The sequence below is a fragment of the Garra rufa genome, chromosome 23, assembly GCF_049309525.1.
Source record: "Garra rufa chromosome 23, GarRuf1.0, whole genome shotgun sequence".
Classification (NCBI taxonomy): Eukaryota; Metazoa; Chordata; class Actinopteri; order Cypriniformes; family Cyprinidae; genus Garra; species Garra rufa.
In genome coordinates, this window is record NC_133383.1 from 21,004,085 (window position 1) to 21,018,746 (window position 14,662).

The following is a 14,662-nucleotide window of genomic DNA, read 5'->3' on the forward strand; positions in this document are numbered from 1 at the left end:
CTCTGTGTCAATTAATAAAATATGCACGCACAGGCACGTGATTATATTTTTCTAGTTTTTCTTGAAGTGATATCTCCTTAATTATTGTAAATCATTGTGGGGAACTTTTTGTGAAAACAGCTTCATAAAACGTCTAAGTAATGATTTGATTAAAATCTAAAAGTGATAAAAGACGTCTGTATTAAAGGAGCAGTTCACCCGAAATAAAAAAGGGTTACTTAGGGTAATTTCCTCATTCCTTGCAAAATACGAAGGTCTGAATGACTATTTGTTTGATAGAACTCAAATATAAAAAAAAATGTAAAAACGCAGAGGAAACATTAAGCAGTAGATGTCCTAACAGGGATGGTATAGCTACTACATTGCTAATCATAATATTGGTTTTGTGTGTTTTATGTGGAACAGAAATTCCACATAAATTATAAAGAAAACAATTTTACGTTGTTGCTTCTGGTATGTGTGGAATGGAGGAACATGAAGCATCCTTCTGACTCAGTGGGAAGACTAATGTGGACCATGCGGAACCAGCAGCACCTATAAATATTAGAAATGAAAGTCTGGAGGGCATTTCATTGACACTTAATCTGGAGAAGCACCACGTACACCACGCTCTGTAAGTATAGATTTATATTTAATAAACCTTTATTGATATTTTAAAAAGTATATATGCTTACATTGCTTATTTTCTACTTCCTTGCATTTCTGTACAATGTTTAATGTTAATCCAAATTAAATAAAAGCCTATGTTTGCTACATTTGAAGTTTTTTATTCTTTGACCGGATTAACACATTTCTCTTTAGATGGTCATGTCACAGCTGGTGTTTATCTTGGTGTTTCATGCTCTCGTGTTTCTTCAGAGCTCAGTAAGTTTGACCTGAATTTCTACAGCCTATAGAAACAGTGGTTAAAACAATACAAAGATGTTGTTTTTGGTTTATCGAGGCAGAGGAAGAATGCCAAACACCTGAAGTCATCTTGAAGCTGAAGGAAGAGATTCGTAAGCTGAATAATAAACTGCTGATCGGGGAATGGAAAGTTATGCATCTGCGTAATCACCGTCGCTTCAAGCTGGTTCCCAACCTGGAACTATCACTGGAAGACAAGACGACCTCTGAAAACAGCACTGAACCTTTACCTACCCTACCAAGTACTGGAGGCTCATTATTAGTTCACGACAAAGGTAATGTTTATAGTCTTGTGCATATTTGTAATTAAAACTTTTAATAATTTTATGAGAACTGATTATAAACCAATTTTCAAGTTGATAACATTTTAAAATCTATTTTAAAACGCTATGGAATTAAACCAGTGCAGGAAGATTCTCTGGAGCGTATAAATAATTATCAAAAAAGTCTCTCTAATATATCTATAAAGGAATTAGTTATCTTCCCCAAACTTATAATGCCTATGCAGGAGCTAAACCTGAGGTCACATGAAAAAAAATATCGGAGCTTGCCACTTGGTGGTGCTCTAAGAGGGGGAAAAAACCCAAAACAGCCATAACTACGCAACCGTTTGTCCCATGGACATGAAAATCAGGAGGCATGGTCTATAAGGACATTTGCGTATCTCTAAAAACATGGCTGCCATGGGCCTATTAACTTTGCGCACCTTATAACACAAAGTTAACGGTGGTCGATTGGAATGAAACTCGGTGGGCCTGTTCAACTCACGGCCCTAAAGGTCTGTGAGAAATTTGAAATAAATCACCCACTGCATTCTGCATTTTTAAGGGCGTAAACGATTGTATATTGCACGGTTTTTCACACATGCGCACAATATTCCTATCATAAGATAGATCTCCTCATTCCGAACAACTTTGCCTCTAGAACCACTGCTGTCAATCAAACTTTTTGTTAAATGATTGAGAAAATGTAAAAAAAAAAAAAAAAAAAAAAAAAAAACTACTTTGCACACTAGTCCTAGGTTTTCTGCTCAATCTTGAAAAAAACACTGCAGTACAATTCTCTGGACTCTCTGGGTCAATAATTATTAATATATATATATTTTTATTTAGCCTTTGGGAAGCTATAATGGGGTCGTTTAGAAAAGGGGCCTTGTCCAAATGTACCCAAAAGCCTATAAATCCTAAACGAAAACTCAAAACTTCACAAAACCCATTGAGCACGTGACAGGTGATTTCAAACAAGCATGTAAAGTTTTATGGAAATTGGACCACAGCTGGCGCTATAACAGTTAAAAAGGATTCAAAAACACTGTATGTCTATGGTAAATGACCTCAAATTTGCAGAAAATGTTCATACGTTTATGCATACACCAGATCTTCCCATCATATGATCGATCTCCTCATTCTGAAGAACTTTGCCCTTTTTTTAGTTGCTGATTTAGCTGATAACAGGCTTGCTAAATATTATGTAATGTTTTTTTTTCTTAAGCACCTTATAGTGCTTAAAACCCGGTAATCGCTGTTATTGCTAAGGTTTAATTGAAATACAAAAGTAAAAAAAAAAACATATGTTGTGATAAAACAGTGTTAAACTTTCAGTAATAGGTGTTTGATGGAAGATGTGTTTTTTTGTCATTTAAATGTCTGTTAGATTGTTCTGAGTTATATGACAGACTAAAACCAGCGAGTGGATTCTACAGAATTAAACCCAAACCATCACTTGAACCATTCCTTGTGTACTGTGACATGGAAGATGGTGGGGGATGGACTGTGATTCAGAAACGGATCAATGGGAAAGTCGATTTTGACAGGTAAGTCTATGCAGTATGGATATGCAATGGCTTTGTACAAGTTAATATTTTTACGGAAAATTTATGTTCTTACATTCAGACCCACATGAAGGTCAGTTGATCAAATCAGCATTTTTATTCACAGAAAGTGGGAAGACTATAAAAATGGATTTGGTCATTTTCAGTTAAGCAAAGATGAATTCTGGCTTGGGAATGATCATATTCATGCTCTGCTCAGTGATGGTAAGTTTTGTTTATAAGTTGATCATTCTGCATTTCTTCTCTACAATAATAGTTATAAAATCCTCTTTAGGTGAAAATGTGATGAAAATTGAATTGATGGACTGGAAAGGAAAAAGATCCTACGCCACGTACGACAACTTCAAAGTGTCAGATGAAAAAGTATGTCTTTTTTGTTCTTACCTTTAACACTTTGATGTTTCCTATTCCATCAAATTTCTCTTTGCTCATATTTTTCCTCATCTATCCTCAGGATAAATACAGGCTGCACTATGGGATGTACAGTGGTCAAGCAGGAGATGCCCTGTCTGGAGGGGCCAACATGGTGGAGCAGTGGTCAGCCTCTCATAACGGCATGCAATTCAGCACCCAGGACCAGGATCATGATCGCTACCTGCAAGGAAACTGTGCTGTTGAGAACAGAGGGGGATGGTGGTATAACAGGTGATGCTGAGGGATTTCGGAATTTTATGGTTTTGGCTTTTTTTTTTTTTTTACACTAAACACTGTTTCTTATGTTACCTGTTGCTTACTTACAGATGTCATGCTGCCAATCTTAATGGGAGATTTTACCGAGGTGGAGATTACAAAGCCAAGTATGATAATGGTGTGGTCTGGAGCACCTGGAGAGGCCTGTGGTACTCTCTCAGACGCACAACCATGAAGGTCCGGCCCAGCATCTACATGGACAACATAGGGAGTGGAGTAGGACCTATTGAGTAGCAAGACAGCTGAACAGTCTCATCATGCACATTTGTGTATTTTACAGTGTAACTGTACTATAAGCTGTAAGTACTATTAACTAGAAGCTTTAATGTGGTTTATTAAGTCTGTTAACCACAGGACTGATTCTTGTAGGGACAAAAGGAAGAGACTTATTTTGGTAAACAAATTTTTTACAAAATATTATAATCACAGCTTCATATTAAGAAAAATACTGTTTATGTAAATGGGTAAATATAATCATTAAAGGAATAAAAAATTCTGTCTTTAATTACTCACCCTCATGACGTTCCAGAACCTTAAGACCTTTGTTCATCTTTAGAACACAAATTGAGATATTTTGGGTAAAATCCGAGAGCAATTGACACGTTCAAGGCCCATATAGGTAGTAAGGACATTGTTAAAATAGTCCATGTGACATCAGTGCTTCAACCTTAATGTTATAAGTAATGGTACTCTCGTGAACATGTTTTTATTTTTGTTTTCTTTGCGCATTCTCATCGTTTTATATCATTACGGTTGAACCACTGATGTGACATGGACTATTTTAATGATTTCCTTACTACCTTTCTGGGCCTTGAACTTGTCAGTTGCAGGGTTAGAAAGCACTCGGATTTCATCAAAAATATCTTAATTTGTGTTCTGAAGATGAACAAAGGTCTTACAGGTTTGGAAGGACATGAGGGTGAGTAATTATTGACAGAATTCTCATTTTTGGGTGAACTATCCCTGTAATATTCTAACTTTGCATGCATGCATATAATGGCATTTGATATGCATACGAAAATAAAGCAGCATCTAAACATACCAATCTTGAGATTTTGTATTAAACTTTTTTTTATATAGTGCATCTTTAACATGGTCGACAGTAAAAAAAAAAAAAAAAATCATAAAAGAAATTCATATTTAAAGTATGTATTTTCATGTTCTCCAAATACCTGAGAATTTACATTTTCCAGTGTACAAACAAATCCAAATGTGTACAAAATATTATGATGTGGATACTGTATAATGTCTACGACAGTCTCTTAGTGCCATGTTAAAAAAAAAAAAAAAAAAAATTTACGAGATAAAACTTGAAATGTTTCTAGAATAAAGTAGAAAGGTTTCAAGAATAAATTCGAAATTATGAGAATAAAGTCTAAATATTTCAAGAATAAAGTTGAAAGTTTTCAAGAATAAAGTTGAAATGTTTCAAGAATAAAGTCGAAATGTTTTGAGAATAAAAAGTAGAAAGGTTTCAAGAATAAAGTCAAAAATTACAAGAATTAAATCACACCAATCTTTCATTCCTAACATGTATTTAATATATAAAAAAAATCTTTCTAAAGATTGAAGTGGGCTCCAACTCGTTACCGTAAGTTATTGTCTTTTCTGAGGTATATAAGTGACTATTCACAAGCTGTTTCATTTATGGATTAAAACAGTAAATGACTGAAAATAATATTTAACGTCTTCCATTCATTAATGGTAGCACATCAGCCACCTAGTAATCACAATAATTTTGTGCTTTGTTGCTTTTAATAGAACACAGCTCAGCTTTCACATTTTGTCAGTTTTATCATGAAATACAAATTTTCCTGTTTTTACTCTTTATTTCAAGGTCAACTAATTCTCAGAATTTTGATTTTATTCTCTAAAATATTTTGACTTTATTGTCAACATATTTAGACTTAATCTCACAATTTTGACTTTATTTTAACACTTCGACTTTATTCTCAAAACACTTCGACTTTATTCTCAAAGTATTTCTCGACTTTATTCTTAAAATATTTCTCGACTTTATTCTCAAAAATATTATGACTTTGATCTCGTAATCTCCGATTTTTTTTTAAGTGGCACTAAATCGCAGTCATAAATGTCCATGACAGTAATTTGTATAAGAATAAAATGAATTTTCAAATTAACAGTCAAAACTCCATAAATAATAACTAAAATTGATCATAGGTTTCATTTGAAGTTTTGACAACGTTAATATAATACAAAGAGCTTACAAAATCTGATATGCATGTCCACACAGACCAAAATATCCCCTTACTATTAAAAGCAAGTGCTTCATTCTAATAAGACTTTTATCTGAAGTTTGCTTCAGCAGAGTATAGGAACCTCCCAGAAACGCAAGTTTGATCAGGTGAGTTTATGAATAGTCAGAACCTCCACTCCGTCATCTTCACCCAAGTATCCAGAAATGTCCATCATGTGCTGTTCTGACTCTGTGAGAATATATGGGGAGTTGCTGTAGTCCGCAGAGAGAGGAAGGCTGCGACAGCGCCCCCTGCGCTGCTCTGAGGTAGAAAATGTGGAACTGCGTTGCCTTTGGCAGGTAGATGAATTAGCCTCTTTGAGCTTCCTGGCTAGTATGTTCCTCTGGATGGGAGAGGGGCCTCTTCTGCTCCAGTTCTGTTCTGCCCGTTCAGCTCGGTCTAGTCCAGAAGATGGGCTTCGAGCCACGTGATGACGATCCACCAAGGGTTCTTTTGTTGGTGTTACTGGAACTGAATCTTTCGAGGTTGACTGAGATGGGGGAGTGTCAATCCACGGTCTTCTCCTGTGGTCCACTGAGCTATTAGTTATTCTAGGACTGGAACAAGACCAGACCTCAAGTTCAGGAAGTGTATGCTCCCAGGGTCTGCTTCTACAGCTCCCCTCTGGTAGCTGGCGAGGAGTAACTTGGGTCATGCTTCTTTCTCTGAAGGGTCGGGACAGGGGCAGCTGCTGTTGGTTGTTCTCGTGGAAGCTTGAAGTTCTCCTGAAGTTGGGATTCTTGGAGTATGGCGCTCTACTGCGCTCTACCATCTCCACCCAGTCTGCCGTGCGCTCAAGACGTTGTGAGTTGGCACTGAATGAAGACTTCGGGGGACTCAGCAACAAGTCCACCTTTTGTCTGTCTGATAAAGTGTTGTTTTTGGGAGGCCACGTGGGTTCTGTAAAGGCAGACCTTATGCGGAAATGGCTGCTGCTTGACTCCTCTGGGCTGTCAAGCTCTTGGGGCACCGGAGTTAGACCAGTAGGGGTTGAAGTCATTGCCTCTAGCATGGTGTCATCGACTGGACTCTGGGAGACATGGTAGACTTGAGTGGCCTCTCTTAAACCCTTCTTCTTCATCTCCTTGAGCTGCTGTTGAGCCAAGCGGTAGCCAAAAATAGGTGGAAGGATCTTTTGGCCAGAAGGGGACATCCTCTCTGGGTCTTGAGATAGTGGAAGAGGAAGGGTCATGCTCTGTTGACGAGCCAACACACCTCGGTCTGAAGGTCCCTGCTTTGTAGGCAAGGTAAGTCCTTTCTGTAGAGGAACTGTCTGGAGGCTTTCTGAGAAACTGGGTCTCTGTAAGCTGTGACCACAGATAGAAGCCTCATCAGAGTTCTTCCGACCACTGGGAGAGTGCAAAGAGCCACGGCGCATGGAGCTGCACTTTGGTGCACGGCAGAGTTTTCGCCATACTGTGATAAAGATAGTGGCCAGGATCACAGCCAGGCACAGGAAGATCCCAGCCACTACCACTAGATTCCCAGTTAGGGGCGAGTTCACAGCTGGCGGAGGGGTGAGGGGTGGAGGCGGAAGCTCCTCTGAATAAAGAAAAAAAAATTAGTTTATTCAGAATGAATTTATTCCGAAAACTAAAAATAGAATAGATAAATACAGCAAGTAAAATGTTTACCAGTGCAATCTTCTAGTGAACAGTGTGACTGCTCTCTAACCATGCCAGTGCATTGCATCCCACCACTAGAGGGCAGCAGACATTCACGAACACGTTCTCTCACCCCTTCCCCACACGTCACACTACAACCACTCCATGGCTGCCAAGGTCCCCACATTCCTTTAGAGCAATAAAAACGGTATTAGAGAGAAGAAATACATTGAAATCTAAATTATACTTGATGCCAAGGTGTTGTTAAGAAATTTGCAGAGTGTTCTGGTTAATTGTTAGCTGGTTGCAACACTGTGTTTTATACTTGGGGTAAGAGGTTAGAGCAGAGGTGTCCAAAGCTGCTCCTGGAGGGCCACCTTCCTGCAGAGTTTAACTTAAACAACTGCCAAGAAATTTCTAGAGATCTTGAAGACCTTGATTAGCTTGTTCAGATGAATTTATTTAGGACTGGAGGTAAACTTGGCTGGAAAGTGGCCCTTCAGAAGTGGAATTGGAGACCCCTGGGTTGGGGGTCATGAATAAGGGGTTCAAATAAACGACAGCAACAGTGATAAATGTTTTAGTATTCACCACTAATTAGTGAAATAAGCAAATTGATTAACACATAAAAATAATTAGTTTAGGTAGTGTAATCCTGTTAAGCTTTAAAGAAATTCACCCAAAAAGGAAAATTACCCCATGATTTACTCACCCTCAAGCCATCCTAGTTATGTATGACTTTGTTCTTTCAGACAAATACAATCTAAATTATATTTTAAAAAAATGTTCTGGCTCTTTCAAGCTTTTAGGTCTTTCAGGGCTTTTTAATATAACGAAAGTTTCGTCTGAAAGAAGAAAGTCATATACACCTAGGATGGCTTGAGGGTAAGTAAATCATGGAGTAATTTTCATGTTTGGGTGAGCAATCCCTTTAAACTTAAAATTATGAAATAAACAAACCAGTGGTGCTAATTCCAGAATAAATTAGCTGTTTTGTACATGCTCAAAAGATAAAAACAGACTCACTTGTATGTCTTTGCACAATCACACAGGTGTGTGCTAAACTGGGAGCCATGCTGTAGACGAGTGTGAAATGGAAGCAGTACTTATTCCTTCCAGGGTCAAAGATGGAGCAGTTAAACTCAGTCTCATTCTCCCCTTGTGTGAGAAAATTGAAGGCTAGTTGAGTGGGAACAGCCATGTCATTACTCTCTTCCTTATAAAGCAGAACTTTTCCACTTGTAACTGTACAGGGAGGAGCGAGACGCCGGACAGACACGGATCCCTCACAGCCGCTTTTGTAAATGTTATCCACAAGAAGCTTGTAGGAGAAGATGCTGGACAGGTAAAGAGGATCAGAGGATTTGATGTCTTGCTCGATGTGAGGGGATTTTAGGGAAATCTGGATGAAGCCATGCTCTGTCAGAGGGGACGCACATGGCATCTCCACATGTTGTGACCTAACTACTTTAATATTGTGTCTTATCCGGTTCTGCACCTTCTCAAAGGTGTTCCTCCCTATCTGGACTCGTTCCAGGTAGCTGACATCAAGGAAGACAGTTGAAGCTTTGCTGCTAGAACAAGGATGGAAGTTGTCGTTAGTGTACACTCCAATCCTAAAGTCATTAGAGCTCCGGTTGTTGCTGCCACGATCCACAGCCAGGTGAAAGGTGGGCCAGTGCACATGCAGAACTGGACTCCACCACCAGATGGCGCTCCTGTTAGACACGCCAAGGTTGTGTTTCTGCTCCAGTCTGAATCTGAAATTACCTGCATACAGGAAGCAAGAGCAGTTGAACTCCAGTGACCCTTCTGATTGGTTGGAGGGAAGCGACCTGAAGAGTACTGTAACATTCCTGTCGATGTCAATCAATGATACTGTTATCCTGTGGTCGGTGAAGTTGCTTTCAGTGCTGTAATCCACAAACACACTGGCATTGCTCAAGGCGATGTGCATTGATGGCCAGAGATCAATACCAGCCATTGCTATACAAGAAAGAAAATATAAATTAAAATCAATTGATAGACCTCAAAAATAGGAGGCAAAATTTGATGAACAGCTGGGATCTTTGCTATTACTATGTTCCCTTAAGTGGCATAAATTGGCCAGGAGTGACAAATCTACTTCCTGTAGCTCAGGTCCTGGAGGGCCCCTGTCCTGCAGTCCTGAGTCCTGAGTTTAGCTCCAACTTGCCTCAAAACACCTAACTTGAAGTTTCTAGAATGACTAGTAAGACCTTTATGAGCTGGTTCAGTGTGTTTAACTGGGGTTGTATCTAAACTCAAGGAGCAGGGTTGGACATCCATGTTGTAGCTAAAAAAATCTAAGTGACACTTAACAATGAAAAACACATTGTCACAAGGTAGTGAGAGTGGTTTCCTTTAGCTATGTATTCTGAGTGTGTTAGCATGTAGTCATGCAGTTACAAGGATGTTCTCTGTGGTTTCTAGGTGATATTTACTGGCCAAACATTATAGAGCCCACTGTCATTGCCCTGCCCCAAATCGCGCCCATTTGCGGCCTTCCTCTGAGTCCACACTTTTGTGACGTAATGCCGCTTTGACTGTTGGGTGGAAATCTGCCACAAAGCTCGCCTCAGTGCAGGCTCGGCAGAAGTGTGTGAGCATTCTTCTGAAAGCTAAAATGACAAATGGCGGCAAATCGTAAATGCACATAAGGTGTGCCACTTGGGATAGGCCCAAGTCTCTATGCGGTAGCAGTCCTCTTCTGTCTGATTGCTAAAAACATTAGAATTAGGATTACATGCATGGAAATAATTTCACATTATTTCTTCTCATCTTTCTGGCTTTATTGCTACTTTTATTGAGAGTGACTGTAAGTAGAACAAAAAATAATGTGGAGAAAAGGGAGGAAAATGATCTTTAGAATACGCAAACTTACTATCGCCATTATATGCACCACAGCCCATCGAGACGGAGCACAAGTGGCATCCACTAGGTCATGACTTCAACATAATTGGTCATTTTAAATGGTCTTTTTTTTTTCAGACCTAGATTACACCTCATGGTTTGTCTCTGATATTAGTGTATAATTGAGGTCAAAAGTTTACATCCCCCTTTCAGAATCTGCAAAATGTTATTTTACCAAAATAAGAGGGATCATACAAAATACATGTTATTTTTATTTAGTACTGACCTGAATAAGATACTTCACATAAGACATGTTTACATATAGTCCACAAAAGAAAATATTAGTTGAATTTATAAAAAATGACCCTGTTCAAAAGTTTACATCCCCTTGATTCTTAATACTTTGTTGTTACCTGAATGATCCACTGCTGCGCTTTTTTGTTTAGTGATAGTTGTTCATGAGTCCCTTGTTTGTCGTGAACAGTTAATCTGCCTGCTGTTCTTCAGAAAAATCCTTCAGGTCCAACAAATTATTTGGTTTTCCAGCATTTTTGTGTATTTAAACCCTTTCCAACAATGAGTGAATCATTTTGAAATCCATCTTTTCACACTGAGGACAATAGAAGGTTCAAACGCTCACTGATGCTTCAGAAGGAAACACAGTGCATTCAATTTGAAAATCAGGGTAAATTCAACTTATTTTGTCTTCTGGGAAACATATAAGTATCTTCTGTAGCTTCTAAAGGGCAGTACTAAATGAACAAAATCTGATATTTAGGCAAATTCTCAATTCTGTTCAAAAGTTTTCTCTTAATGCAGCACGTTTTCTTCTAAAGCATCAGTGAGCGTTTGAACCTTCTGTAATAGTTGCAGTCCCTTTAGTTGTTATCAGTGTGAAAAGATGGATCTCAAAATCATACAGTCATTGTTGAAAAGGGTTCAAATACACAAAAATGCTAAAAAAACCAAAGAATTTGTAGGACCTGAAGGATTTTTCTGAAGAACAGCAGGCAGTTTAACTGTTCAGGAGAAACAAGGGACTCATGAACAACTATCACTAAACAAAAAAACACAGCCGTGTATCATTTAGGTAATAACACAGTATTAAGAATCAAGGGGATGTAAACTTTTTACATTTTTTTTTTTTTTTTACAATTTTTATAAATTTAACTATTATTTTCTCTTGCAGACTATATGTAAACATATTTTATGTGAAATATCTTATTCAGATCATTATTAAATAAACAATAAGATGCATTTTGTATGATCCCTCTTATTTTGGTAAAATAATTAACATTTTGCCGATTCTGAAAGGGGAATGTAAACTTTTCACCACAACTGTAGATTTAAAAGGATAGTTCACCCAAAAATGAAAATTCTGTCTTTAATTACTCATATTAATGTTGTTCCAAACCTGTAAGACCTTTATCTTCGGAACACAAATTAAGATATTTTTGATGCATAGACAGCAACGCAACTACCATGTTCAAGGCCCAGAAAGGTAGTAAGAACACTGTTAAAATAGTCCATGTGACATCAGTGGTTCAACCTTAATGCTGTGAAGCTAGTGGTACTGTCATGAATGCATGTCAAAGACTGACATGGAATAGATGTAACTGTTGAATAAAGTACTTATTTTTGTTTTCTTTGGAGACAAAAAGTATTCTCATAGCTTCATAAGATTACAGTTAAACCACTGATGCCACATGGACTATTTTAACAATGTCCTTACTGTCTTTCTGGGCCTTGAATGTGTCAGTTGCGTTGCTGTCTATGCAGGGTCAGAAAGCTCTTGGCTTTCAAAAAAATCCTAATTTGTCTTCCGAAGATAAATGAAGGTCTTACAGGTTTGGAACAACATTAAGGTGAGTAATTAATGTCATAATTTTAATGAATTTTGGCTGAACTAACCCTTTAAGGTTGTGCATTTTGAGCCAGGTCTAAATACTACACTACTACATTTTACTCCTAAATAATAATGCAACTGTAAAACACATAAGTGCTCAGGTCAATGTTAAGATAAGTTCTATCGCTGTACAGTACTGTTGTCTATTCCTGCAGTATGAAAACTTGAGGAGGCACTGTGATTTACAAACGCTGTGTGTGTGGGTCACTTCCTGCAGAAAAAACAAATGCATCCAGGGGAAGAGAGCGCAGGAAAAGTCAGTGACCCTCCCTTCCCCCTCCCTCCATTTTCCTCTCCAACTGAACTTGATTCACCACGGTGCACTTGAAACTGCCAATCACTGACCTTCGTTTAAACTCTATTTTGCATGAGAAGCAGAAAAGTTGGATGATATAACAAAACATATGTGCCGCTGTCATGATTCCTGCGGATGTAATGAGAACTAAATTGTTTAATTACACCTGTTGCATTGCAGGTTTGGAGTTCCCTTCCTTGCCACAGTCACCTTTGGTTTGGTTTGATTTTCTACAAAGCTGCTTTGGCATACAAACACAATTGACTTGACTAAGTTCCAGAATAAACTGTTCTTTAAAATGTAAGGACAAGTTCTCACCAAATCCCATCAGGAAGAGCAGCACAAATGGGGTCGCTGTTGGGAAACCCTGTGTCATTCCGACTTCTGCGGCCTCTTATCTTTCTTTGTCCACATCACCCCAATCCACTTTTATAAACTGTCCTGAAACAATTCAATCAGACACAAGGGACAAATTAAATACGCTCACATCATTTCACTGGACCATTAATCGGTAGGGTGGAAAAATGTTTTTGAATATCTTTTTGATAATATCACATTTTAACACATAGTATACAGAGACTATTCATTACATGCATATGTGACCCTGGACCACAAAACCTTATGGGTATATTTGTAGCAATAGCCAAAATACATTGTATTGGTCAAAATGACTCATTTCTTTTTTATGCCAAAAATCATTAGGATATTAAGTAAAGATCATGTTACATGAAGATATTTTTGTAAATATCCTACCTTAATTATATCCTAACTTAACTTTTGATTAGTAATATGCATCGCTGAGAACTTAATTTGGACAACTTTCAAGGTGATTTTCTCAATATTTAGATTTTCTTGCACCCTCAGGTTACAGATTTTCAAATAGTTATCTCTGCCAAATATTGTCCTGTACTAACAAACCACACATCAATGGAAAACTTATTCATTCAGTTTTCAGATATTGTATTAATCTCAGTTTTTTTTTAAATTACCCTTATCAATGGTTTTGTGGTCCAGTGTCACATATAGTACATAGGCTATACTTACACTTATTAAAATAGGCTATACACAATTGCTTTTCTTTAATATCTTTTAATCTGTTGTGTCCAAAAAATTGAGCAATGTTTAATTATGAAAAAAAAGATTTCTTGCTTAGCAATGATTATGCATATTTCATTGCTTTTCTGAGGAAGTTACACATATAGAGAAAAAGAAATACATATAGGCTGTCTTTATTATTTTTGTTGTAAAAAAAAAAAAAAGTATAATTATTACATAATATCATAAATTATTATAGTATTATAAAAAGAAATGATGAATAATAAATGTTTCAAATAGTAAAACTATAATGTTGCTGGGACACAATACATTTGAACACTGCAAAAACGTCCAAACTCCTTTTACTTTATGTTTGAAGCTTATTACTCATATTTTCCAGATATCGCTAACCTTAAACTTACACAAAATAAAATATAAAACCCTTTATGCATTTCACGTCTTACAGGTAACGTTAACGTTACAAACAAAACCTGTCAATAGCCCACACTTAAATGCGAAGTGTAAAGACAAATAAAGATTTAGAGATAGATTATCAAAGTATTTTACTTACATATGACATTAAGTCGGATGAATACCGTATGTTCTTGTATCCTAGTCGGGCTGAAAGGCATCATGTTACCTTGAGTTTTGTTTTTGAGCGTTAAATGAATGAACGTCACGGAGCGCCACTGCTCTGAGGCACGCTCCCATGAGCGCGCACTCACACAGACGGTGACCGTGAACGCGCGTTCCTTTGCTTCCTCTACCGGCTGTTATTAGGGAAAATTAAGTTAGGATGCGGTCTGCTCTCCACTAAAATCTATTTAGTATTTACGTCTAGCCGACGAATTGTGAAGAACTGCATATTATACTTTTCAATGTGTATCCAACCACAAATTTCTGAAGAGAGCTCTGCTGGCTCTCGTTAATACAGTCAATTAGCTATATAGTTCATGTTTCCAAACAAATGTCAGACGTTAGTGGCGAATCATCTGCTTAATATAAAAAACCTCTCCTTAGTAAATCTCCTCACAATGGCGAGGTTTGTCTCAAGATGAGCTTGGCATTTCAGGCAAAATTTTAAGTTCATTAATATATTAAACTATATTTAGGAACAGTCTACTCATTGTAATAGCAGTTGTCATTACTGACTCACATGTTTCCATGGAACAGACCTTAGAAAAACAGAATATAATTCCTCAGTATTAGCAATTAGTGCCAAAGAAGACAAACAACGTTGGTGAAACATCTGATATTATACACCAG

The 14,662-nt window shown here is 37.5% G+C and overlaps 2 protein-coding genes across 2 annotated transcripts; one reads left to right on the plus strand and one right to left on the minus strand.

The window, feature by feature from the left end:
* The first annotated feature begins 807 nt into the window (after positions 1-807).
* fgl1b (fibrinogen like 1B) lies at positions 808-4,379 on the plus strand. Its single transcript, XM_073829726.1, has 7 exons — positions 808-864; positions 944-1,181; positions 2,560-2,719; positions 2,844-2,941; positions 3,012-3,100; positions 3,192-3,382; positions 3,478-4,379. The coding sequence occupies exons 1-7, from the start codon at positions 808-810 to the stop codon at positions 3,659-3,661; spliced, it is 1,017 nt and encodes a 338-aa protein (XP_073685827.1). The 3' UTR covers positions 3,662-4,379.
* A 226-nt stretch (positions 4,380-4,605) lies between these two features.
* On the minus strand, positions 4,606-14,581 carry thsd1 (thrombospondin, type I, domain containing 1). The gene is made up of 5 exons (XM_073829719.1): positions 13,968-14,581; positions 12,680-12,802; positions 8,316-9,275; positions 7,320-7,478; positions 4,606-7,227 (listed from the first exon to the last, which is right to left on the minus strand). The coding sequence occupies exons 2-5, from the start codon at positions 12,735-12,737 to the stop codon at positions 5,789-5,791; spliced, it is 2,616 nt and encodes an 871-aa protein (XP_073685820.1). The 5' UTR covers positions 12,738-12,802; positions 13,968-14,581; the 3' UTR covers positions 4,606-5,788.
* Positions 14,582-14,662: the final 81 nt, after the last annotated feature.

What these genes read in the sequence shown, in the direction of transcription:
- fgl1b (XM_073829726.1), top strand. Translation starts at nt 808, where the DNA reads ATGTCACAGCTGGTGTTTATCTTGGTGTTTCATGCTCTCGTGTTTCTT. An exon ending in ATTATTAGTTCACGACAAAG is followed by an intron (nt 1,182 to 2,559) that starts GTAATGTTTATA and finishes AATGTCTGTTAG; the next exon opens with ATTGTTCTGAGTTATATGAC. An exon ending in GGGAAAGTCGATTTTGACAG is followed by an intron (nt 2,720 to 2,843) that starts GTAAGTCTATGC and finishes TTTTATTCACAG; the next exon opens with AAAGTGGGAAGACTATAAAA.
- thsd1 (XM_073829719.1), bottom strand. Translation starts at nt 12,737, where the DNA reads ATGACACAGGGTTTCCCAACAGCGACCCCATTTGTGCTGCTCTTCCTG. An exon ending in GCTCTTCCTGATGGGATTTG is followed by an intron (nt 9,276 to 12,679) that starts GTGAGAACTTGT and finishes TTTCTTGTATAG; the next exon opens with CAATGGCTGGTATTGATCTC. An exon ending in TTCACTAGAAGATTGCACTG is followed by an intron (nt 7,228 to 7,319) that starts GTAAACATTTTA and finishes TTCTTTATTCAG; the next exon opens with AGGAGCTTCCGCCTCCACCC.